The sequence below is a fragment of the Gopherus flavomarginatus genome, chromosome 1 (assembly GCF_025201925.1).
Source record: "Gopherus flavomarginatus isolate rGopFla2 chromosome 1, rGopFla2.mat.asm, whole genome shotgun sequence".
Classification (NCBI taxonomy): Eukaryota; Metazoa; Chordata; order Testudines; family Testudinidae; genus Gopherus; species Gopherus flavomarginatus.
This window is the reverse complement of record NC_066617.1, coordinates 265,214,251-265,240,603: the sequence shown is the minus strand read 5'-3', so window position 1 is coordinate 265,240,603 and position 26,353 is coordinate 265,214,251. Positions and strand designations below refer to the sequence as shown.

The following is a 26,353-nucleotide window of genomic DNA, read 5'->3' as shown; positions in this document are numbered from 1 at the left end:
TTTTCTGCTTTAATCTTCTCCTTAGCTATACACCCTTTCCACTGAACCTACCTTCCTACCCTGTGATCCACTGTTTGTTTTTTTTCCACTTCTGCTTCTTTTGTGAGTAACCTGTTCCCTCCTGCCCCACATAACATTTCCAACTTATTACTCCTTCTCCTATACTTTCCTTTCCTTATATTTGGGCCCCCCCATTTTTCCCCCCCTCTTCAACTAATCTTGTTTTCCTCTCCCTGACTGCACAATCATCACAAAGAAAGTTATTGAAACTTCAGTTTGTTTTTATTTCTAATCTTTTCTTTTAAAAAGTTTTCAAAATGAAAAAAATAAAACCCAACAACCCACACCACGATAAGTAATTTAAGATAAAAGCAGATCTGAAACGTGCCATTGCATTGCCAGACTCAGAAAATAATGGAGACATATAGTTTTGAGGTTTTTTGTTTTGTTTTCCAGAGGGAAAAAAAATCAATACTAAGAACTAGTTCTGGACATAAATCAAATGTGTCTTTGCTGAAAGTGTTTTTTATGACCTATTTGCCAATGTACAGGGCACAAGGACAGGAAAAAAAGTAGTAAATAGAAATATCAAAACTGAGCATCAGCTAAGAGTACAGCTAATAAACATTGACTTTATTCTGGTTTTTTTGTTTGTGAGTTTTGTTTTTTGTTTTTTATATCTAGGCTACAGGGATTCACAATCACTTTAAACTCCACTTTTTCAGATTCTAATTGATTAGAGTACAGCCCCTTCTCAATATCAGTATCCTTTAAAAATTTGTCTGATTTAACCTACACTGTCAGAGACCAAAATAATATTAGAAGACCCACAGTTTAATCCCAGTCTAATACAAGGAAAGTAAGATGGCAATAGGAATGCAAAACTATTACAAATGCCCGGTCTCGATCAAGATAGCCCAATATTACAATAAAGCTGATGTGTGCTTTTCAGAGTTCGAACTGCCTTGCTTGCTTACTAAAAGAATGCTTCCATAGCTTTGATGCTGGATGAATGAATTTACAGGAGTATTCACTTTTTCCACAGTCCTTCAAGGGGTTTTCTGAAAGCTGATGTTATAGTTTAGGGGAGAAAACACCGTATCCTGTGGAAGGAGGAGTATTCAGTGAAGTATATTCCAGTGGCAAAGCAACTTCTCCCCTTAATTAAACTAACAATTAGTCAAGGCTGGTGGAGAAAATTATTTGAAAAATTTCATTATGGCTGTCAAGATATCACCTCACATATTCCAGTGTGTGGGGAGGAAGAAGGGGCAGTTTTAAACAGTTTTAAGATTCAGGAAGATGAAGGATTTTCACTGAGAGAGAAAAATAACATAGTATACCAGAGAAAACACTCTTTTCTGTCAAAAGCTTAGTATGCAGAAGTCAAACAAGGGACCTAGTGCAAAATATTCCTAGAACACTTGCAGCTGTCTTTATATTTGATCTCTGAGTGAAAATTACACCTCCAGCGTTCTAAACCTCCTCCATTACACACACACACACACTTCAGGTGGGTAACCCTGTTCCTGGAGTTCTAATTACATTAATGTTGCATCCTGATTCCTAAGAATTTTTTAAAATAATTAATAAAGGTTTTTACTGTGATATTATTAAAGGTAATGATCATGAAATCACAAAAATAATTAACTATATTTTAAAGTGCACTTGCTAATCTGAGATTTGTGTGTTTATAAAATATTGAACCAAAATCTTAAACTCTCCACTCAGTTTATTTAAAAAAAGAATGTGCATTTTCTATTCCTTGGCTTGATCTGCTTTAGAAGCATTTGCTCCAAATATTTTATCTGACAGCCTGTTGTCATGCTAAGAAGAAAGTTTATTAGGTTCTAGTTACATGCTGACCATGATGCAGTATGCTTGAAGATGACCATTTGTATCATTGTTCCTACCACTGTTATACAATTGCAACAAATCTTGTACAAAGTGTATCATGTCAGGTGTCAATGGAAAAGTTACAATCTGTCGAGTATGATTATGCTGGTTAAATCCATGTATCATCACTGTATCTGGAGTTATGAATATTGGCTAGGTATTTGTATCTCAGGTGTTTTTGTTCTTGGGGTGACACAGATAGCTAAGGGTTAACATCTCTTTCACCTGGAAATAAGTATCTGAAGCACCTGACCAGAGGACCAATCAGGAAACAGGATTTTTTCAACTCTGGGTGGAGGGAAGTTTGTGTGTGAGTCCTTTGTTCTTGGTCTTCTGCCTACTCTCTCTCAGCTATGAGAAGTGATTTCTGTTTCCTGCTTTCTAATCTTCTGTTTCCCAGTTGTAAGTACAAAAGATCAGATAGTGATTTATATATTTTTTTGTATTTACATGTCTATAGTTGCTGGAGTGCTTTGAATTGTATTCTTTTTGAATAAGGCTGTTTATTCAATATTCTTTTAAGCAAATGACCCTGTATTTGTCACCTTAATACAGAGAGACCATTTTTATGTTTTTTTCTTTCTTTTTATATAAAGCTTTCTTTTAAGACCTGTTGGAGTTTTTCTTTAGTGGGGAACTCCAGGGAATTGAGTCTGCAGCTCACCAGGGAATTGGTGGGAGGAAGAAGTCAGGGGGAAATCTGTGTGTGTTAGATTTACTAGCCTGACTTTGCATTCCCTCTGGGTGAAGAGGGAAGTGCTTGTGTTTCCAGGCTGGAAACGGGGGAGGGTGGACTCCCTCTGCTTAGATTCACGGAGTTTGCTTCTGTGTATCTCTCCAGGAACACCTGGAGGGGGGAAGGGAAAAGGTTTATTTCCCTTTGTTGTGAGACTCAAGGGATTTGGGTCTTGGGGTCCCCAGGGAAGGTTTTTGTGGGGACCAGAGTGCCCCAAAACACTCTAATTTTTTGGGTGGTGGCAGCTTTACCAGGTCCAAGCTGGTAACTAAGCTTGGAGGTTTTCATGCTAACCCCCATATTTTGGACGCTAAGGTCCAAATCTGGGACTAGGTTTATGACAATGCCTTCACTAGCACTTTTGTCAGTAAAACTTAAGTTATTCGTAGGTGTGAAAAAACACAACTCTTGACCGATATAAGTTACACTGACAGAAGCGCTGGTGTGGACATCGCTAAGTCAGCGGGAGACACCCTCCCATTGACATAGCTACTGCCCCTCACTGGGGAGTGGTTTAATTATGTCGACAGGCGAGCTCTGTCCCACCAGCATAGACCAGCTACACAGGAGCTCTTACAGCAGCTCAGCTGCATCAGTGCAGCTGTAAGATCTCTAGTGTAGACAGAGCCATAGTTTACCTTCAGACTCGCCAGCCCATTATGAATAAATGAATACAAGAACGAATGAATATAAACTGGCCATCAGGAAGTTTAGACTTGAAATTAGACAAAGGTTTCTAACCATCAGAGGAGTGAAGTTCTGGAACAGCCTTTCAAGGGGAGTAGTGGGGGCAAAAGACATATCTGGCTTCAAGACTAAGCTTGATAAGTTTATGGAGGGGATGGTATGATGGGATAGCCCAATTTTGGCAATTAATTGATCTTTGATTAGTAGCGGTAAATATGCCCAATGGTCTGTGATGGGATGTTAGATAGGGTGGGATCTGAGTTACTACAGAGAATCCTTTCCTGGGTGTCTGGCTGGTGTGTCTTGCCCACATGCTCAGGGTTTAGCGGATCGCCATATTTGGGGACAGGAAGGAATCTTCCTCCAGGACAGATTGGCAGAGGCCCTGGAGTTTGGTTTTCTTTTTTGCCTTCCTCGGCAGCGTGGGGAAGGGGTCACTTGCTGGAGGATTCGCTGCACCTTCAAGTCTTTAAACCATGATTTGAGGACTTCAATAGCTCAGACATAGGTTAGGGGTTTATTACAGGAGTGGGTGGGTGAGATTCTGTGACCTGCGTTAAAGTCTATGAGTCTAATAAGCTATTCAAGGTTGATGGGCCATTATGAATTCATTCTTCAGAAAGCTCTTTCTGAGAATGCCTCAGACAGCAAGGAGCCAATGGCCACCCCTGTGATTCAGCAAAACATGTAAGAGCGTGTGATGCAAACATGTGACCTCAGACTCCATCTTTGTCAGTAGCTTTCCATACTCAGCGTCTATGGGCTTTGACTGGGACAGTAAATTTCCATGCATGTGGCAGAGGTAGGGTTGCCAACTTTCTAATTACTAAAAACTGGACCCCCCTGGTCGGCCTCTTCCCCCTAAGGCCCCACCTGCTGCTGCGTATCTTCCCTTGAGACCCTGCCTCACATTGCTTCTTCCCCCAAGTCCCCACCACTGCTCCATCTCTTCTCTTGAGGCCCTGCCCCTGCTCTGCCTTTTCCTTCAAGGCCCCGCTCTGCTCATTCCTCTCGCCTTCCCCCCATCACTCGCTGCTCTCCTCCCTCTCCCACCCCATCCTTGTCACTCAATCCTCTCCACCTCCCCACCACCCCTGTTGGGCTCCCTCTGCTCTGGAACTGAGACAGGAGCTGCAGCCTGACGCCTGCCTGCTCACAAGATGCTGGTAGAAGGCAGCCCCGGCTGAGCAGGGGCTGGCACAGGTTGATGACCCAGTGCCTCCCCCCACATGGTAATCAGACTTTTGATGTCCGGTCAGTACATCTGACTGGACACTGCCAAGTCCCCCTTTTTTACCAGACTTTCCAGTCAAAAACCAGGCACCTACCCTAGTCAGAGGATATAAAAGACACCTGAGACATCTTCATTTTCCCTCATTTCTGCTCCAATTCTTTGGATTGTGGATTTACAATTAAAAAGGAGTATTCTGAACTATGGACTGAGGACTTTCCAATCTTTTGGAAGTTACCAGAGACACTTTTACAAGCCAGCAATCTATTCCATTATTGCTATGATCCTGATCTATGAACACTGAAAATCACTTTTATGTATATGATTCCTTAACCATTCAATAACTCTCTTCTTCCCTTTTGTTAATAAAATCTCTAGTTAGTTTACTAAGGATTGGCTGACAACATGATATTTGGCTAACATCTGAGATTTATATTGACCTAAGGGACATGTGTCTGATCCCTTGGGAGTGGCAGAACCTCATACATGGTGAACTGGGTTTTCAGAAACCTCTTACTATATTTAGACCTGTTTGTCTGGATGGGAACCAAGGACTGGAATGCTGAAAGGGGACTTTGTGTGGCTTCTGGTTAACCAGTGTGGTTAACTACAGAAGCACCTTTGGTTTGGTGAATCTAATTACAGAATAAACCACCAGTTCTGGGGGACTGTCAGCCTACTTTCTTGCAGTCTGTCCTGAATGTGGCATTCTCAGTGTAGTCTATCCCAGGCAACCAGTCACATTCATCATCAGAAAAACTATATAATCCTGCAAAAATGTACATCCTTAAACAAAGTTGCTCAAAGGTGTGTATTCGGGATTGGGCTCTATGTTTTTTAAATCGTGTCACTAGTATCTTCCAGTAAACTGAAAATAAGCACAACAGTGCTAACTGGATAAAATAGCATTCATTACTCCTCCCTCCCCCGCTTGGATGACACAGGTGCATCTGAGCTTCTGAAGTCCAGTCATGCTCCTCTGAAGTCAATGGCAAAACTTCTGTTGATGACACTCAGAAACAGAATGCGGCAGTTGGTAAGCAAGAGCCTATACCCAACCTTTAAACAAACAAACAGATGCCTAAATCTCTCTGAATCCCAACTGTTCCTGTTCAAAGTTTAAGACTAACATGTTTTCAGCAATAAACTGAAATTGATGTTTGAGCACTATACTAGTGGCCTGAGCCAGAATTACTTGAAGTTCACAGGAGTTGTCAGAGTGCAAGGAATACAGGGTTGGGCTCAAAGTGTTTTGTGGATTTTTGTCACTGGATTTTTAAGAAATGGCAGTTAAAGAGACCTGACTAATTCTTGCTTTTGGGACGTGAAATGCATCTATTCAGTAATTGTAAAATACATTCTCAATATATCCCGATTTGACATGAGAGGTGATGAAATTATTCAGACCAAAGCATCCAGTTCTAGTTCTGCCTTCTGTGGTTTAAAATACATAAAAAGCCACTGGAAGTCATAAATCAGTGCTTGATCTTTCACATTTATTTGCTTTCAAAACTTCACAATCCCTGTTTATTGTGTGAAATGCATTAGCCATAAATGCAGAGGCAGGGAATCAGTGACTGAAACAGAATCAGCAGACAAGAATAGTTCCTGGCTATGATTTTTATACAGTCCCCATGGAGAGGAAGTAATATTACATTTTAATATGTCTTCATTTGATTGTTATTACTCAGCCTCCCAGGAGGCTAAGCCGTTCCATGGATCTTTGGCTGTTTTCAACCAATCAGGTTGGTGACTTTGCTCTAATCAGATGGAGAATTAAGCTTCTGGATTTGTGCCTCTATATAGTTTTTCATTCACAAAGGGATTAGAAATGAAGGCAAAGTCACAAAAATCAAGGCTCATTCACTTTTAAAGACATACAGTACAAAATTAAAAACTCCACCACCATTACTTCTAGGAAAATGCTACTACAACAAAGTTTTAGGCCTTTGTATCTGTCACAATTACCTTTATATCTGTCACGGTTACAAATACTTCCATGCTTTTTAAGCTTCAAAATAGGCCACATTAGTGACATGTCCTTTGGCCTAAAAAACTTTGTAACCAATTTACTTCAGGGCTGGATTATGACATGGATTACACCCACTCACCGAAGGAAGTAAAATCACACCCATTCTCAACATGCCAGCGCTGCCTTCTCAGACCTTGTGTCTGGGCACGCAGAGATGAGCAAGCGCTCATGGCTGAGTGCTTGTTTCCTCCCTTTGAGAAATTGGGTGGGGGAACAGGTGCAGCCTGGGCTCTGCAGCCACCTAGCGTGAGGAACAGCACAAAGGAGACATTGCAGACACAGAGGTTGTTGTAATTTGCTGCTGATGTAGGCCAGAGTAAGGCAAAGCAGGAAAGGAATTATGACTTAGAAAGATCTAGTTGAGGTACAAAGCCTCCTAGGGATACTCCTGGGTTAGTGAATTCTGTGCCACCTCTTGCTCAGAACTGTGCCTTAAGTCACTATCTAGGCCTTTGACATATGGGTTCTTACAATTAGAGTTAAATAAAATCAAAACCCTATAAATCTCTTATCCAGCTTTCACTCGATGCTATTTTTGAAGATAGAAAAAGGAACAGAAAAACCCAAGAGTAGCAATAAAAAAAAAGCCAACTGTAGATCCAACAGTAATAAGAAGTTATTCTTATTGAAAAGGTATACTTGATCTAATATGTGCTCACAGGATCACTAAGTACATGGTTTTTTTAATAAAAGAAAATTCCTTTGCCACAGCATACTGGATGTGTGTTCTAGCTGCTTTCATTCACTTTTGGTCTTTTTAAAGACTTTCTCAGCAAAGCACCAAATAAATAATTAATTCTTTCTCATAAATTATCTACCTTTACGAGACAGGTTTAAGAACACCAAGAAGCACATACCAAAATAAGCACAAATCAAGAAAGTTGTTTCTAGAACAGCCAGGATGATGGACAAGGCAGCTGAGGAGATATAAAGAGTGTTTTAATTAAATAGAATTATATTTGCCTTTTTCATCCAGCAGCAATGTCAGATCTTGATGAGTCTGGAACGACTAAAGAAACTCATTCAGATCAGTTAACTAAAGAACAGGTAAGTCAGCAGGCACTCTGCTTGATGGGTCGCAAGCAATTTTACAGTGGGGATAAAATCTGTTTATTTTAATTACCTACAGATTGCTGATAGCTTACTTTTGCTTGTAGTTACAATCATCAGATTAATATTAGCACATATTTAAAAAAATCTGCTGAATCTAAGCTTTGTTTAAACAAGGAATCAGCTTCCAAACTGTATCCATAAAAGGTACCAAAGTTAGGCCCTGACTCTGGAAATACTGACACCCACTCATAATTTTAAGCAAATGAGTAGGCCCACTGAGTCAAGTTAGCATGTATGTATATATCTGCAGGTTGAGGAATAAATTATATGACAATTTTGCAACCTTTATTCACATTCACTACTGCCTTAGTCAGTGAATAATGGCACTTATTCCAATGGGATATGCTATTACGCAACTTGAGGAAGGGTGGCAGACTTGGACCCTTTATTATTAATTATTATTACTATTAAACTTACATCTTTCCTTTTAAGGGAAGTGGCATTCAATGAGACTCAGCCCGATGCTGCTTGTGAGCTCTAAATTTATTTGCTTCCGCCTGTCAATCTTGAAGAGAAAGGCAGTAACACTTTCACCTCCAGATTAGTGGATACCATGAGTGAAGTGCAGTAACCACGTGAAAGCCCAAATGATCCAGAGCTACATCTTGATCTAATGAGCAGGCATTTCAGAGGCCACACTTGTCTTTGTAAAACACAGGCCCCGCCTGTCATTGTCCACAGCAATGCAACAGAGAATGACAAGACTACAAGTACCTACTCATGCTAGCCCAAAATATCTGTTCTTTCTTATGAAGTTCAAATAGAGATGTCACTAATGCACGATCTTGGTCACATTTAAGTTAATGGCAAAACCCCATTTGACTACAGTTGAAGCAGGATCAGGCCTAAATTGCTTCCCTTCCTATTTATGGATATTGGACAAATGTATGAGGTGATATGAAGTAATTTGCTTGTGTCCTCCATAATCACTACCCCCTCCTCCCTACCAAAAACTATTATTGTTTCAAGTGTCTTAAAATGAGTTGTAAAGGTTCAGAGCCAATTAAAGAGAACAGCCCTCAAGGATTTATTGCTAAAAAATATTATTTATACTTCTAAGATCTTTCATTAGAGTTAATTTTTTTCCAACATTATTTCTGTTAAATGTTTCTCGTGAAGAATACTCTAGGAAATGTTGTCTTTTTGCCATAGTGATCCAGCTACGCATGTCTACCACACACATGGTTTCCTACAGTTTATACAAACAAATTATGTCTACGTGAGTGGTGAACTAAACTGTATAGCAGATGTAAACCTGCTAATTAAAATGTATTCACTTTATAACTTTTTTCTAAAGCAGATTACTGGATAGTTAACTTCATGAGACAGGAACAGATATTTTACACAGTTTGCCCTTCTTTCTGCTGGCAAAAACCCCACATGGATAGAAAGAAATGCTCCCTACTGCCACAATGAGCTTTGCTTAACACTTCAGCTGAACAGAACTAATAGAATTAGTTAGCATTCAGGTTACACTGATTGTCTCTAATGACAAACAGGCTGTCTAGAAACAAGACCATGAGCTTTAATATTATACAGGACAATATTTTCTATAGCACGCAAACTCAACAGCTTCCTTTTCGAATCTGCATCTGTCTTTAAAATCTCTCTGGTTTCTGACTGAAGCCCTTGGATGAGAAAAGGTTATAGTAAAATGTTTATATTAAATAACAAAAAACAAAATAAAAGCCCACTCGTGCTCATTCTACTGTCACTAATTGCATGCAATGATATTAATGACTTAGTAATTGCTATACGAGTGGCAGTGAAGTGGAAAACATCATTTTGAGGCAGAGTTCATCTCTAGGTGGTAGGACTTCACCAGTGATTGAGTTAATGCCTAGTGACAGTTTAGAATATAACACTACAGATGAGAAAATGTGTCACTCTCATGCTTATAATAGTTTAGATGGACATGACATTATTTGCTTTGACCGTGTAGAGTCCAGCAGTAACCCCAATAAAGTGAAACAGTTAGAGTCTGCCCTACAGATGAACCTCATTCCTTTCAGGGGAGAAGCTCTATACTACAACAATCTAGAGCAATTTTCCACGTTTGCTTCAATAAAAGAATACCTTCATCTCCTGCTTTTACATCAAGCACAACAAAGGCATGCTTTATTGCAAAATACAAAAAGCTATTTACATCATCTAACTATCCTTCAGCAACACACAGTTTGGCAACTTAGTACTAAGATCAATTATGATACTATTGAACGGCTTTGCACTTGGCAAAGCTAATCAGAAGTTAAGTACTGTTGTGATTGTTGTATGTATGTGTCTGTGTCTAGAACTATAAACCATCATCGTTCAGATCAGGGCCCAAGTTTTCAAACTTGGGTGCAGCACTTAAATCAAAGAGGCCTGACCTTCAAAGGTACTGAGTGCCTGTTATTCTAATTAACTTCAGCAGGAACTGTGGGTTCTCAGCCCTTCTGGAGATCAGACCATTTTTCCTTAATTAGGTTATGTCTACACGACGGACCTTACAGCGGCACATCTATACCGCTACAGCTGTGCTGCTGTAAGGTCTCCCGTGTAGCTGCTCAATGCCGACAGGAAGGAGCTCTCCCGCTGGCATAATTAAACCGCCCCCAATGAGCACGGGTAGCTATGTCAGTGGAGGAGCGTCTCCTGCCAATACAGTGCTGTCCACACCAACACTTTTGTCTGTGAAACTTATGTCGGTCAGGGTTGTGTTTTTTTCACATTCTGACCAACAAATTTTTTATTGTCAAAAGTTCTGATGCAGACAAACCCTTAGGAGTCAAACTATTGATTTAAGTATCAACTGCCTAATTCTGAACACACAGGTTTGAAAATTTTGACACATACCTATGACTGGATAGGAGGATAGATATTTTAAATAAAAACTGTGTTAGTCAAATTTTAAAGCAATTATTCGTAAAAAATAATTTTCAATTCATCTTTGAACTCCATTTGTTCTAAGGTCACAAATCAGTTAGAGTCTGGCCCTAATCCTGCAATCAAAGCTACTGAGGCAGATGCCAGCACCCATCCAGATCTCCACTCAGTCAATGGGGTTTCAATGGGTCTGTACCAATGGGTCTGATTGCTGGATTGGGGCCTACAAATGCATTTGCATGCTAACACAAAATATTTGAAAATCAATTCCTTTTCAACTTACCTGCCAGGACCTGAGTTCAGAGCTCTTTATTTTATCTGCAGCAGTTCAAACATCACAAGCATATAAAGATGAGTATTTTCCTGCACTTTAGTTGCTTATGGTGTCATCAACTAGTGCATCAGAAACAGATAAGCCTATTAGCAATTAAAGCTCTAACCATGTTTTTAAAACAGTTTTTTGCAAGTAGGATTCTAGTATAATTTCCGAGAACACTGTGAAGAAGGAACCACTGAACCACTCCAAAGAACCCGTTATAGACTCCCTAAGGCCAAATCCTGCTCATCTTACTCACATTAGTATTTATATTGATTTCTTTTGGACTGAAAGTAGAAACTAAGGTGTGGCCCTAGTTTATAGCAGAGCTGGTCAGAAATCAAAAACGGTGATAATTTTTTCATCAAAATTTCTAATGTTGACTAAAACCAGAGATGGAATTTCGCAAACAATTTCACTCAAATTTCACCCTGTTTTTCAGTCATTTCTATTCTATAATACACTTTGTCTAGTGCAGTTCCCAGACAAAAAATTCTACACTAGCCAGGGAAAGTATATTCTGGAAAAATGCATTTCTGACCCCAGGCTGGGAAGAGTCTAAGTAAGGAGGGAAATGATTTTTGATTGTTATATTAATATATTATTTATTTATTTATTAGATTCATAAACATTTCTGTAGATGCCTATGCATTTCTCTGGGCTCCTGTTCCATTAATTAGAAATACATACTATTCAATAAGAATAATATAATACAAACAACAGTACAATATATAAGACTGCTCATCCCACTTCATAGATAAATATGCATAAATAGAAATATAGAATAAATGTAAGTGTGTTTCTGATACATAAGTGTGTTTCTTGTTTTAGGTTAATAAATATACTGGATCTTAATTAAGGGATCTACTCTTTCACCTTGCGAGACAAGTTAAGTCCCATTGATTTTAGTGAGAGTTACTCAGATCCTGCAGTACGAGAATAGGTCCTAAGGCCCTGATCCTGTGAAGATTTACGCATATGCTTAATTTTACACGTGAGTAATCCTACTGAAGTCAGTGGAACTGCTCATGCACCTAAAGCTAAGTATGTACATAAGTCTTGGCAGGATCTGGGCTTAAGTTATTTTTTTTAAAGCATTTCAATTCTCTCTTAATGCTAATCTGCGTGATGAATAAATAAAGGCTCCTTAGCAAGGAAATTGTTTTCCTTCGTGCATATACTACGTCTCCAGTATTGTTGAATCATTTATAAAGCTAAGTGAACTAAAAAAAATTTGCTATAAATAAATAGTGGCTGAAAATACTAAACTGTATCCTATGAAATATTAAAAGCAGTTTCATTTTGAGCAATTCTTAAATAATTCTTTCTTCACTTCTAAGTAATCATTCTTCATTTCCTGTCTGCTTACATATCCACTTTGCATATAATTTTTTTTTTTCTCACCGGCTCCCATCCTACTAACAATCAGAGCAATCTTGTTCTTTCATTTACTGCCCTTGGGAACAGAGAAGTAGTACTTACAGATTTCCTGCTGTAGTACCTCTGTCTAGCTTTAAATGAGATAAACTGTCAGTATTGCCTAGGTAATGGCACTGAATATGAACAAAGACCATCAATCTAAAATAATCTTATTCTCTTACAGACCCTGTGTGGTCTGGGACAAAAATCCCAATAGACCGTGACTACATTAGTCCTTCAGGTCTTAGACACTGTCAGGAATTTGAAGCTGTACAGACACTGATTTTTTCTCTCTCTCCAATAATATTATTCGTATGAATTGTATTTATATACAAGAGTTAAGTGTGTTGCTGATATATTCCTTAAAAAGCTCTCAACAAACTCAAAGACTGGCCTTTGGATATCATTTTACACTAAGAAGAGTTGGAGGTAATTCATTTAATTGTCTGAGGAAGAGGAGAAGTAGGACAAGGAAGGAAGAGAGAATGTACTTCATGTATAGCCAGAGTCAAGGTGGCTTCTAATACATGGGCTTTGCCTCCTGGAAAAAATACAAATTACATTAAATTGCTACAAATGTATGATCTGCAATAAAATTATGAATGACTTTGGATAATGGGAGGAGTGAAAGTCTATAGGTTTTGTGCAGCTTTGTGCCATTTAAACTAAAAACATTTCATAATGGCATCTGTACTAGTTTCTTTTGGGTATTCAAAAGTGTTCTTGTGAGACCCTTTTGCAGGTTCCAAGTATTACAGACTGGGAAGGCTGTGTAAGAGGCATTAGAATCTTCAGCCACTCTGACTAGCTGAGAATTAAAAATTGTTTTGTCAGAATACAAAAATAAAATCAAATGTTCATGTAAATCTGCTTGATCATGCAAAAAGCTTTACTCCTTCCAAGCAGGCCATATTTCAGGACAAAATCTGTACAGTCTTTTTATGTGTTTTTTTCTTTGACAGTTATTGCCTTTTAGTTGTAACAGAATGACACACAGTTAGCATAAAAGCCTTATGGTTTTATGAAAAATCCACTTAAGGCTAAAGATTCAGAATGAATGTTTAGATCTTAAAAGCCACCCTGCTATTAAAAGACTTCTCTGAGCGCTAGTTCTGCTAGCCAGTCCAACCTTTTAGATCAGTGAGGGATTAAAGATTTTTTAACAATTTAAGCCAGAGGCCAATTGCATAAATGGGTCACTTGAAAAAGTTGACAAAAAACATTTAAGGAAAGCCGCATATTCCATTTTGCTAATGTCAAAGCAAATGATCATCTAACAGTAAACTGAGCTAATGAGGTCGGAGGCAGACCTGGGGGTTCAGTGGAACCCTTCCTAGGGGCATTCTGCAGTCACTCCTTGGGTCCCAAGCATTCTCTATTGAGTAATAAAATTTATTTTTCAAATTTCTAAAACGCAGTGATTACATTGAATATGGCTATTTAGTACTTCATATTCAGTTTCTTAAAGACTTTGGACCATATTCCCTTTGCTTTGTGCCACAGAACGGAGGAGATTAACAGAAAACATGCTCCCTTTGCTACAATTTTACTATGTGGGTAGTGTTGATTTGAACAAAAATGACACTGTCTCTTTCTCCAACTCCATGGAAGTCCCTCCAAGCTAAATCAATGCATTTGGGGCTCTGCAGTTTCTGGGGCTGAAGACACAGCTGGCTGGAAAGGGGACAAAGCCAGAGAAAAGTCGCTATATAAAATCATAATCTTCATAAAGTCAATGAGTGTTTTGTCATTGACTTCAGTGGGGTCAGGATTTCCCCTAGTGCAGTGGTTTTCAAACTTTTGTTTGGTGACCCCTTTCACACAGCAATCTCTGAGTGCAACACCCCCTTATAAATTAAAAACACTTTTAAATATATTTAACACCTGTATAAATTCTGCAGGCAAAGAAGGGTTTGAGGTGGAGGCTGACAGCTCACGACCCCCCCATGTAATAACCTTGCAACCCCCTGAGGGGTCCTAACTCCCAGTTTGAGAACCTCTGCCCTAGTGGTTTTGGCATCAATTCCTTTAAACTCATAATAATTTCCCTAACTAAGATGATTTTGCATTTTATTTTATGTAATCTGGCTCCACCTTAAAAAATGTCCCCTTCCACCTAGGGAAGGTTGGGCCTGCTGAAGGTACTGGGCCTCTGCATGAAGACCCAGCCTTTTGTGGATATCCTAATAACACAGAGCTTTCCTGTGCATATTGGGATATACAAGGAGTAGAGGGTCACACCTCCTGCCTACACAGAGTGGCAAACACATGATGAGATGGTTTAGTGGAAACTCCACAGCCTCAAATCTGCGGTTTTCTGCCTATCTTTGTCCTTCCCATGGATATTTACATTGAAGAGCACGATTTAGCTCCATGCATTTAATTACATATTTCCTTAGGGAAATAGGGTATGCTAGTTAAATAGCTGTATATTTTAGAGTAATCTAATGTGAATGCATCTCAAATCTCAACTACATTTGACCTCACCCAGCTCTGTTGGAAAGAAATCAGATAATACAGAAATAGATCTACTACAGTAGAACCTCAGAGTTACAAACATCTTGGGAATGGAGGTTATTCGTAACTCTAAAACCTTCGTAACTCTGAACAAAACATTATGGTTGCTCTTTCAAAAGGTTACAACTCAACATTGACTTAATACACCTTTGAAACTTTATTATGCAGAAGAAAAATGCTGCTGTCCCTTTTTTTTAGTAGTTTATGTTTAACACAGTCCTGTATTTACTTTTTTTTTTTTTTTTTTTTTTTTGGTCCCTGATGCTGTCTGATGGCATCCTTCCATTTTCAAATGAGGTGTGTTGACTGGTCAGTTTGTAACTCTGGTGTTCATAACTCTGAGGTTCTACCGTAATTTCCAAGGAACCAAAAATTGATGATAGCAAAGTAAGGATATTATTCTATTGCAGTTTATTCATTTTAACAATAGTATGCAACATCATCTTTCCAGTGCTGCCATTAGCAGCATTAACTCTTCAGACCAGATTCTGATGCTCTTACTTACACGAGTTGTACCTCACTCTATCAGTAGTCCCACAGAAATGCACTGTATTAATTGCAGGTTAATGTACAATTCAATGTGAGAATGGATAGTTTCCAGTACCCTTTCTTTTCATTTTGAAGAATCCTCTTGTTAGTGAGGTCATTTTTTTACATGTAACTATTTAATGGAGAAAAACTGCATCCCTACCTTTATATAGGGCTTGTGTACATGGTACTTTAGTCCAAACCAGAGGGTGTAAAAGCTAGTGCGCATTAGTGTGTTGCACACTAACTGACCTGTATGGACTCTGGTGGCATGCACTAGAAGTTTCCTAGTGCATATTAATGTAGTTCAGTTTCAAATAGCACTACATTAATGCATATGAGGGAACTTTCTGCGTGTGCTAGCAGGATCTACACAGGCCCCTGACATGCTAGGGTGCACTAGAATTTACACCCCTCTGGTGCAGACTAAAGCATCGTGTGGACAAGCCCACAGTCAGACTTTTGGGGGGAACTGTGGGTATGAAGATCTCTCTCTTATATTTCCATTATCAAAATGTCTAAGTGCCATGGGAAAGCATGAATTTAACCTGACCTTTCCCTTATGGCACGTGGTACAATGGTGTTTCTCTACCCACTTCACTATTAGCAGTGCCATCATCATCATTGCCAGGATCCTATTTTATGGATCAAGCCACAGTCAATTCTCAATAGAGGTTGTGCTCCATAAACCTCCCTCCCAAGATCATGATTCCCATCACTCCTCTGGTCACACTTAGTCTAGTGCAGGATCTTACAGTGCTTCCAAACTAGACAATGTCAGATAGGAACATACTGTCAAAAATGCAATGCAAAAAACACACATAGAAGGGGAAATATTATAACAAAATATTTGTGTCTCTCATACAATAGATAACTCAATGCATTCTTCCAGGGGAACTGAGCACCTGTTAAACTGAAGATTCAGAAATCTGGAGTTTATGCAAATTAGTTGTATCCTAATTTGCATGGATAATAAATATGCATTATGTTATTTACATAATTGATAGCAAATATCTTGATTACCAGTGCTTCTGACAGGGCTATATCAGGGAATAAGCTTTATGGACTTGGGAATTTCTGAGCTCCGAGCTGGCTCTGGCATATTTCCGGGCTGGTGTTTAAGTAAATGGCTTCTCTTTGAGGCACTGTCCTTGGCTGCTCCTTGTCCTAGCCCAGGAAGGGGCTGTGGTTGGGCTGCTTGCCCTGGTCTGATGATGATCATAGAATCATAGAATATCAGGGTTGGAAGGGACCTCAGGAGGTCATCTAGTCCAACCCCCTGCTCAAAGCAGGACCAATGAATCTGGAGGGGATCTGGCTGCTTCCTCTCATCAGCTGTTAATTCTCTGCCTTGCTGGCTACCCTAGTTGGATACCCCTTATCTTTTGTGAACTAACTGGGATGGGGTGTGGGCTCTGCCTGCTATTCCCTAGTTATGGTCCAGCATTGCTCTAGCTCTAAATCTAGGTCTCTGGCCATGGGTGGGTTGGAGGACTATGCTCTACATCTCTGTGGTGAGAGTCCTCCGAGCTGGCGCTCTGTGGTTAGGGGCCTGGAATACTCTATTTATAGAGATCCCATTTGGAGGAGCCCTGACTGTAACAGCCTAGAGCATCTCTCCTCAAGTTTCTGGCCATGGGGAACCTCTTGGACAGAGTAGGCCTGAATAGGACAGGCTAAGGGTGCGGTAAGCCAAGGGGCAGAAAGGCCAAGTCCTTGCTCCTGCCCAGCTGACCATGCCCTTTGCCCTCAGCAGCGAGACTAGCTTGGTGCAGCAGTGCTAGCTCGAACCATATGTGGTATTTTGCTCAGCTCTCATGGACGTGTGAGAATATGTGAGAATTTCAGCTTTCATAAAAGAATTTCTCATGATTGTAGGAAAAAGGCTTAGAATAGATTCATAGAATATCAGGATCGGAAGAGTCCTCAGGAGGTCATCTAGTCCAACACCCTGCTCAAAGCAGGCCCATCCCGAGACAGATTTTTGCCCCACATCCCTAAATAGCCCCTTCAAGGATTGAGCTCAAAACCCTGCCTTTAGCATGCCAATGCTCAAACCACTGAGCTATCCCTCCCCCCTTGAAAACATGAACCCTGAAGCCTCAAAAAATAGAAGTCCAAGAAAAAAAAGCATTTATTATTTTTAAAATCTGATGATTTAAGTAATTTTGGGGTCTGACTTGTGATTTCCAAACATTTGGGATTGGCAATACTGTTGGGGGCAACGTTGTCACTGATTCCTCCATTCTTAACCAGGTATCACCTCCCTTCCAAGGAGTGCAGAAGCCGTGGAGCAGAAGTTAACACTGCTCCAAGTAGCATTAATGAAAGCAGCAATTTACAGCCAAATTGCAATGGATTTTCCTGGCTCTGCTCCCCTTGGTTCACTCATCTGATGAATATTAGACCAGATTCTGGTTTTGCTTAATTGTGTAAAACAGGAGGAGCGCTAACAAACTCAGTGAAATTACCCTGATGTAAAACTGGCATAACTAAGATCTGACTCAGGCCCACTTCCTATCTCTGAACCACAGAAAAGAAGGGAGTTTCAGCTCCACGATACCTGATTTTCAGAGCTACTGAGTGCTCTCAAGTCCATTGCTTCAGCTGTGGGCAATGGGTGCTCAGCACGTCTCAAAATCAGACCCATGGGCCCAGATCCTCAAAGATATTTAGTTGCCTAACTAGTTAGGTGACTAGATATCTTTGAGAAGCTGGGCCATGGTGCTTATGGGCGCTGCAGCATAATACCAGGAAGGCCTTTTGTTGACACCACAAAAAGCAGTAAGTGTGGCAGGCCATGTTGTTAGGCAGTAAGCAAGGTATTATTGAAAATCTAGTATGGTTTTTGAGGAGTAAGGCGGCAGGCCAAGCGACTTCTACCAACCAAAGAATGCAATAATCCTCCAGGAAAGGCAATATCTATTATGTCTTATTGTTACAATGAAATAATTATAGAAAAATAAAGAAAATGAGTCATACTCATGGATTTACTCAGAGAATTGTTGACTCACATATGACAGACCCGACCGCCTATCAGAAGCTTTTATTTGAGCCCACAATTCTCAAGTTATAATTATAATGGTGACATTTATTCCATTATATCTGGTCTACTGTGGATTTTTTCCTAAACTAGCATTACATAACTAAAATATTTCACTCTTAAAGCCAGCTACACCTCTACCCCGCTATAACATGACCCGATATAACACAGGTTCGCATATAGCACGGTAGCAGCGGGGATCCCGCAGCGCATGAAAGGGTTCGGGGCTCCAGCTGCTGTGGGGAGCCCCAGGCCCTTTAAATCACTGCTGGAGCCATGCCACCACTACCCCAATATAACGGCGTTTCACCTATAACGTGGTAGGGATTTTTGGCTCCCCACAACCGTGTTGTATTGGAGTAGAGGTGTATTTGCGTATAAATGGACATGTTTATGCTCCACATTTTCATTAGGACTACATGCAACTGTCACAGCATCTGATCCCGCAGTTCTTACACAGGCAAATTTCAATGGGCGCTTCGCATTGACTACAGCATCAGGCTCTTTTGCACCTACCTTAGTAGACTGGTGGGTTTTGGTTTTTTTTAGACAGAGTCTGACACCATCAACAAACTGCATTTTAAAACTCCCACATTTCTCAATCAATTCTGTGATTATTTCACATTTTAATTACACTGATCAGTTACATATTTCTCAGTAATTTATTACATATTTGTAAGTATAATGAAACTACTAGAAGCAGTCCATATGTACATGTATGCAATAGAGGAGTACGTATCCACTTTATTTTTATTATTTGTTTCCCTTTAACACTCCAATTTTTGTGTATGTTTTTTAAATGATCTATGTTTATTACAAATGAAAAAAATATCAAGGGCAGCTTCTTTCCGGGGCTCAGATTTTCAAAGATAAACACACAAAGAAGAAGATGGGAAGAACCAAGGTCCACCAATGCCCAACCTACCCGTAATTGCAGGAAATGGACTTTCTGGAGTATGCCCAACTCCTACTAGCAGATGATCTCTGCTCAGTTCTCCAGAGAAAGATGGAATGCTTGTAAGGCTTTGAATGAGATATTTTGACCTTAATGTTAGAGAACCAAATTCTTGGCTGGTGTAAATTGGCACAGAGCCTCTGAAGTCAAGGGAGCTATGTCATTGTACACTCTCTGAGGGTCTAGGCCAGGGGTAGGCAACCTATGGCACATGTGCCGAAGGCGACACGTGAGCTTATTTTCAGTGGCACTCACACTGCCCAGGTCCTGGCCACCAGTCTGGGGGGCTCTGCATTTTAATTTAATTTTAAATGAAGCTTCTTAAAACATTTTTTTAAAAAACTTATTTACTTTACATACAACAATAGTTTAGTTATAGATATAGAAAGAGACCTTCTAAAAATGTTAAAATGTATTACTGGCACGTGAAACCTTAAATTAGAGTGAATAAATGAAGACTCAGCACAGCACTTCTGAAAGGTTGCCAACCCCTGGTCTAGGCCATAATCTTTAATAAGATTTGGCTGTGGCTAGGTTTGGATACCTTAACTCACAATTGGTAGAATATTACCTTGCAAGAAGCCCCACTGATTTCAGTGGGACTTCTCATGTTGTACGGTACTATGTGAGCAAGGATATAGCCATCTGGCGCTTAGTAAGTACCCAAACCTACTATGAGAAGTCCTTATAGGCATAATGATACAATCTACAGTGACTGTATACAAGCCTGAAAAAGAGATGGGACAGACCCTACAGATGCAGCAGGGAATGTTAAGTATGTTGTTGAAAACAAGTTGACAAGAAAATATTTTAAAAGAAAAAACAGTGCAAATCCAGGCAACTTCTTTACTTGCATACAATGTACATAGATAAAAAAGAAAAAGAATAAACAAATGCTAACTTGTACTTACATATAATGTAATAATCTTTTTTCCTCTGAAATTCCAGGCCCCAGAGGTTAGGGCTGAACTCTTGAAACTTGATGGTAAATTTAACATCTTGATCTGGCTTGGCACAGTTAAGTAGAGGTGTGTTGTCCTTTTTAATAGTACAGCTATCTGCTTGGTCTTTATCAACCATGTAGACCTTATAATACTCATACTGGCCAACGGTTTTAGAGTCCACTTTTGGGCATATAATATCCAGTTTGTCTCCTATTTGTGGGTATAGTACCAATCCTTGTCCAGGAAGGAATCTAAAAGAACGAGGAGAAAAGGGGAAATGTGAGATATCTGATAAAGACTGATTCAAACAAATTGCATGTGAAATGAGCAGACAGGAATACACCATTTCCAAACCATACATGATACAGCTGAATGAAGCAGCTGTTGATAGTTTGTGGCCAGACAATTTAAAATCAACAAAGTACAAATTTAGTTCTTGAAAATTAGAGCCAGAGTATGTCTTATAAGCACTACCCCACTTTTGGGGACTTCAAAAGGCTTTGTGTCCCAAGTAAGCACAATGATTACCAAAGCTTCCTTACACAGCTAGCCAACTCCACAAGCCAGTACAGGAAGGGCAGGGTCATGACATCTTTTCTCCTTCCTGTTTTTGGTGGCTAGTGTCTCCAGCCTCACGCTGTCTTGCACTTGTTTTGTTTGATTCCTGCATGGGAACCCAAAGGGTGAGAGATTTATTGCACCTCCTGTTCCAGGGCACGGCACAATCTAGCCCTTAGGATTTACTAACATATCAGTTACTATTATGTGTATCGCACAGCACCTAGGAGCTCCAGTCATGGACTAGGACTCCATTGTGCAAGGTGCTGTACAAACACAGAACAAAAAGGCATTCTGTGCTCCGAAGAGCTTACATTCTACTGCCAATCACACAGTAATGTGATCAGCTTTAATGATCTCCTTTTCTCCCTTTCACTGCCCGATCCGATCGAGAACATGGTTGTGGTCTTGGTAACTTCAGAAAGGCTTTATTTCTTGTATTGCAATCCAAGCCTCCACTATTTCTCTAGCAGTCGCTTTGGAAACGCTGACACAGATTTCATAATTCTTAGGGAATCAAAAGTGTGCAAGCATTTTGTTTCCATCCTGCTATTATATATTTGCTGCTGAAGTTAATTAACAGGCAAGCTTCATCAAGAACATGTCGAGTTACTTATCATAATTAGTCACTCATCGATCAAACAACAGGACTAATTTTAAATTGTGCCTTAACAGAAATGTTTTAAAAACCCATAAAGGAAAACTAAAAATAATTAATTGCAATATTGATTCAGCCACAAAACAAAAAGTCCTATTCTTGCAAGGACAAAAGCCATTGCACTTTCCTGCTAATCTTTTTTCTTAAGATGTATTTGGTCCAATTAATGCCTCGAAGCAAGTCTTTAGAGCTGGAGCTACTGATACAAAATCCCCTAATGCCTACAGCTAAGAGCCTCTCTCTTCCCTTTTTCTCCTACCTGCCAGCCATATTGCTGCAAAGATCTTCCTTAATGGAGAATTGCTCTGAAAAACTGAAACAACAGCTTCCTAATGAACATCCTTCTTCAAGTGCTAACACTGAACAACATACTTAGAAAACCCAGCTCATCCATAGGCAGTCATCCTGCAGGCTCATTAAAACATCAGAGATGGAGAACAAAGCTGTTAACCTAAAGTACCCCCATCCTTTACGTAACTAAAGGAGCCCACCAGCTATAGCATTATTAATAGGTCAGAAGTCACTAACTCAAAAACAGCAATGAGGTGCCCCAAGTTACTGGTCTGTGAATTGTGATTTCTTGGTCCTGCACAACGTGAGTTTAGGATTTATGATTTGTACTAATGAATGGGATTATTTCACTCACAAAGCCTTTGGGAGAATTATATTTGTTGTGAAGCAGCATGTAGCAGGAGAAAAGCAATTGTAATTACAAATGCATTAAAAAAAACAAGACAGTGTTATGGCAAGAAAAGTGCATGTTGCTATAATTCACTGGGTCCCTCTCGTTCATGCTATTTAATTTTTGTGTTACAAATATCGGGCTTGGCCATGCCTACTGGGCACAGGCCTACGTTGGGGCCAGCGTGAAACTGCACTGCCTCCCACAGCTCATAGGCATGCAAGAGGAATGCATCCCATGCTGCATCCCCCAAGGGGGCTGCATATGGTCTCTCCATGGCAGAGATGGCCAGAATGGAGAAGCCCCACACCTTGCTTTCTTCTCCCTGTCACCTTTGGAAAGGCCAGCACCTACACTGGCACAAGCAGAGTGGCAGGGAGTGGCCAACCCTGCACAGGGAGCATAAGGAGCGTTGGGGCAGGAGAAGAATTTACTGTACTTCTCTCCCATATACCAATACAGGGGCTGGCCACAATCCTGGGGCAGAGGGAAGATTACTTGGGCTCCTCACCACTGTGTGCCTGGACAAAGGCCAGAGGCTGTTTGGTCCCAGGCCTGCAAACATTTACTCCTGTATTTCCATTGCAGACGATGGAAATACTTCATGCAATTCGCAAAAGCGCTTGCAGAATTGGGCCCTTCGTTTTTAAGAAACCAGCGTACATTTGCATGTAACATGGACATAAATAGTGCATTAATTGGGTTAGAACATGTACCTGCTTACAGTCAATCTTGCCGATATCATTTAGAAGCCTTTCTGAAAAATAACAAAAAGAACCTTTTGAAGCTGATCCTAAATTTGGGGGGCAATGGTCAATAGGGATGAGTGAAGTGAATGGAAGTTTGGAGTGCAAAAGGAATGCAGGCCAGGGCCCAAAGTCAGTATGGAAGAACAGTTTCAATTAGAAACAGACACACAGCAGGAAACATGCTTTCGGCTGTTGTTCTTGTTTGGGTTTTTTTTAAGGAAATAAATAAATGCAAAAGAATAGAAAAATGGACGGGGAAATAAAAGGTCAAAGAGCTTTAAAAGCCACTTAAAAGCCAGGAATCGGAATATACAGGGTAAAGGACAGAACAGTCCCATTTTACCAGAGGTGGCCAACCTGTGGCTCCAGAGCCACATGCGGCTCTTCAGAGATTAATATGTGGTTCCTTGTATAGGCACCAACTCCAGGGCTGGAGTTACAGGAACCAACTTTTCAATGTGCCGAGGGGTGCTTACTGCTCAACCCCTGGCTCTACCCCCACTCTACCCCTTCCCGCACCCTCCCCTTGGCCTGCTGTGCCCTTGCTCCTCATCCCCCGCCCCCAGCCTCCTGCATGCCACGAAACAGCTGATCAGGAGGTGTGGGGAGGGCTGCTGGTGGGTGGGAGGTGCTGGGAGCAAGAGTGGGAGGCGGAGAGCTCATGAGGGGGCTCCTGATGTATTACTGTGGCTCTTTGGCAATGTACATTAGTAAATTCTGGCTCCTTCTCAGGCTCAGGTTGGCCACCCCTGCATTATACTGTTTACAACACATTTTACAAGAGCTTTAACTGATGCACTGGTTAGACATTACAGCAGATGGAATATTCTGGCTATGTGTCTAAACTTGGCATATTCTGAAAATTGAACCTGACAAAGCTACTTCCGCTCCAATTTTCAGACTTCTAGCATCTAATGCTAATGAAGTAAAGAGAGGGAAAAAAGGGGGCCAGAAAATGAAAGGTGGTTCTAGGAGCCTGACTGAGTTGAAACCTTCTCCACAGTTTGTGGCTTTGGCTGTGACCTTTTCATGAGCAGAGTTCTTGCAATAGACTTTCCTTGTGATAGTAACTTATAAATATGGATGGAGACTGTAAAAATCAAGAGGTTCACCTGATTCATCTGTGTGCCATCACAGAAATGTAATGACCCATAACTGGAACAGTTATTATACACTAGCATACGAGTAAGGCTGAGATTTGCAAAAATATGCGATTAAAATTAGGCTCTCAAACTTCATTGCACTGTGACCACCTTCTGACAACAAAATTACTACATGACCCCGGAGGAGGGAGAATCAAGCCCAAGCCCTGCAGCCTAGGGTGGGGTGGAGCTCGGGCTTCAGCTTCAGGCCCAGGTCCCAGCAAGTCTAATGCTGGCTCTGGCGACCCAATTAAAATGGAGTTGGGGTTCCGACTCATAGTTTGAGAACCACTACAAAAACTACACTGCAAAAACTCCCTGAGGCTGTGGGGCTCAGATCCTGGGTCAACTGACTCGGTCTCCCGGGGCTCATACTATTGCGCTAAAAATATTAGTGTAAATGTTCCTGCTTGGGCTGCAGCCTGGATTCTGAGACCCTCTCACCTCATCAGGTTTCAGAGGCTAGGCTCGAGCCAGAGTAGGAATGTCTACTGCTATTTTTAGCCCCACATCATGAACCCTGCAAGCCCAAGTCAGTTGACCCAGGATCTGAGACTCATTGCTGCGAGGGGAGGAGGGGAAGAGTTACAGTGGAGATATCCCCCTATATTTTTTCATTTAGGTTCCTAAATAAATAAACTGATTTTCAAAAGTGCTTTGTAAGGCCACTAATACAGGTGCCTACATATGGAATTAGGAGCAGAAATCTAGGACCCCACTTTTAAAAAAATCTTAGACTAAACCTTTACATCTGCAAATGGAGGACTACATTCAGCTTTGGTGTTAGTTAACAAAACTTCAGCAAGGCTGAAAATAGCTTGTAATATTTATATCATTGCATCTACTGTTTACAAGTTTTAAGTGTAGTGAGCCAAACACCTCTCTGTTGAAATGGTTGAAGGGCTGCATAATAAAGTCAGTAAGTTGCTCTCATCCTACAGTCCTAACAAAAAATTGAGTGTTTGAAGCCAACTAAGGTAGCAGCAGCAGGCTGACTGCAGTGTTAAGACATTCACACATCCAAAATCCATCCAAGTACGCTGGAAGTGTTTTGAAAGGTGTGCATGAGAAGGTGCCTTCAGCTAATTAAAAGCTTATGTCAAATAGAAGTGTAACTAATACGGAGGATCAAAAAGTCTTCTGAATCCCACGAACAATGCCAAAGCAGTGGTGCCAGTGGCACGTGTTACACTAAAGATTACACTCTAGACTGAGTTTCACAGCAAGGATACATTAATTATGTCTGAAACAGCTGGAGCAACTTCTACAGCAAAGATACACAGTATGAGGCTTAAAGGCTAAATGCAGAGCCCATAGTCTAAAATGCTGCCGTCCAGCTGCCTGCTTTCAGTGAAGATTTCCATTGCTGGTGAATTCATACAGGCTATTTCTGTTAATCTATCAAGGAGGTACAAAAGAACAAACAAATACTAATGGGCAAACAGACACATTCACACATGCAAAGTGAGGAACAGATCCTGCTTCCATTGAAATCAATGAGCATGCAGCATATTTTCTAAGAATGGAAGTTTTAGGCCGGAGTGCAAGTCCACAGGAGACTGAGGGACAAAGGTGAATTTAATCTACCTTCATCCCTCCCCAATGCCAAGAATTGGATGGCAGCCACAGGGATGTTCTAATTTGCACTTGGTAGCTGTCTAAGGTCTCAAGGGATCGTTCCAACAGCCAGAGTTTGCCTGGCCATAGGGACATTCCTTTTTGCCCAGGAACGTCCCTTATGCCAGCAGCCCATCACCAACAAAGAAGTCTCCCATTTCAACACAATCCCAGGGGGAAGGATCTACTGGTTTATGGCTCCTTTATACAGAGAGGCAAAAGGAGGCTGCTGTGTGATCAAATATCTGGCCCACAGAAATTTATGATCACAATTACTCTGGGAAAGTATGCAGAAAATATTTTACGTATAAAGAAATCTGGGCATCGAAATTAATGTACTTTCTCTCTCTGTAGGCATGTTCATACCAACAGTGCGTTTCACTGAGGGGCCAATATTTGTTGACACTGTTCAAAATCCCATGAACAAAAGTCCCATCCATTATTTAAACTATTCACTCATCTTGGCCTAATAAACAGTAACATGACACATAGCATATTCAATTTTCCCAGAAAACATTCTCAAAAGACATTTTCTTTAAAAATTGTAGACCAAATATTCATATGTTCCAAAAACAAAAAAAATGAGTTGGGGGACTGGGCAGGGAAGAGAACTGGAACGAACAATGTCTGACCCTCCGTTCCCATTAATATTACTGTAATTTTCT

At 40.5% G+C, this 26,353-nt stretch overlaps 1 protein-coding gene across 1 annotated transcript in view; it reads right to left on the bottom strand.

The window, feature by feature from the left end:
- The window catches only part of EFNB2 (ephrin B2), a 53,247-nt gene that overhangs the window by 7,305 nt on the left and 19,589 nt on the right, over positions 1 to 26,353 (bottom strand). Inside the window, exon 2 of the mRNA XM_050950782.1 lies at positions 20,250 to 20,533. Coding sequence (XP_050806739.1) covers positions 20,250 to 20,533 — 284 coding nt within the window. The remainder of the gene's footprint in view (positions 1 to 20,249; positions 20,534 to 26,353) is intronic.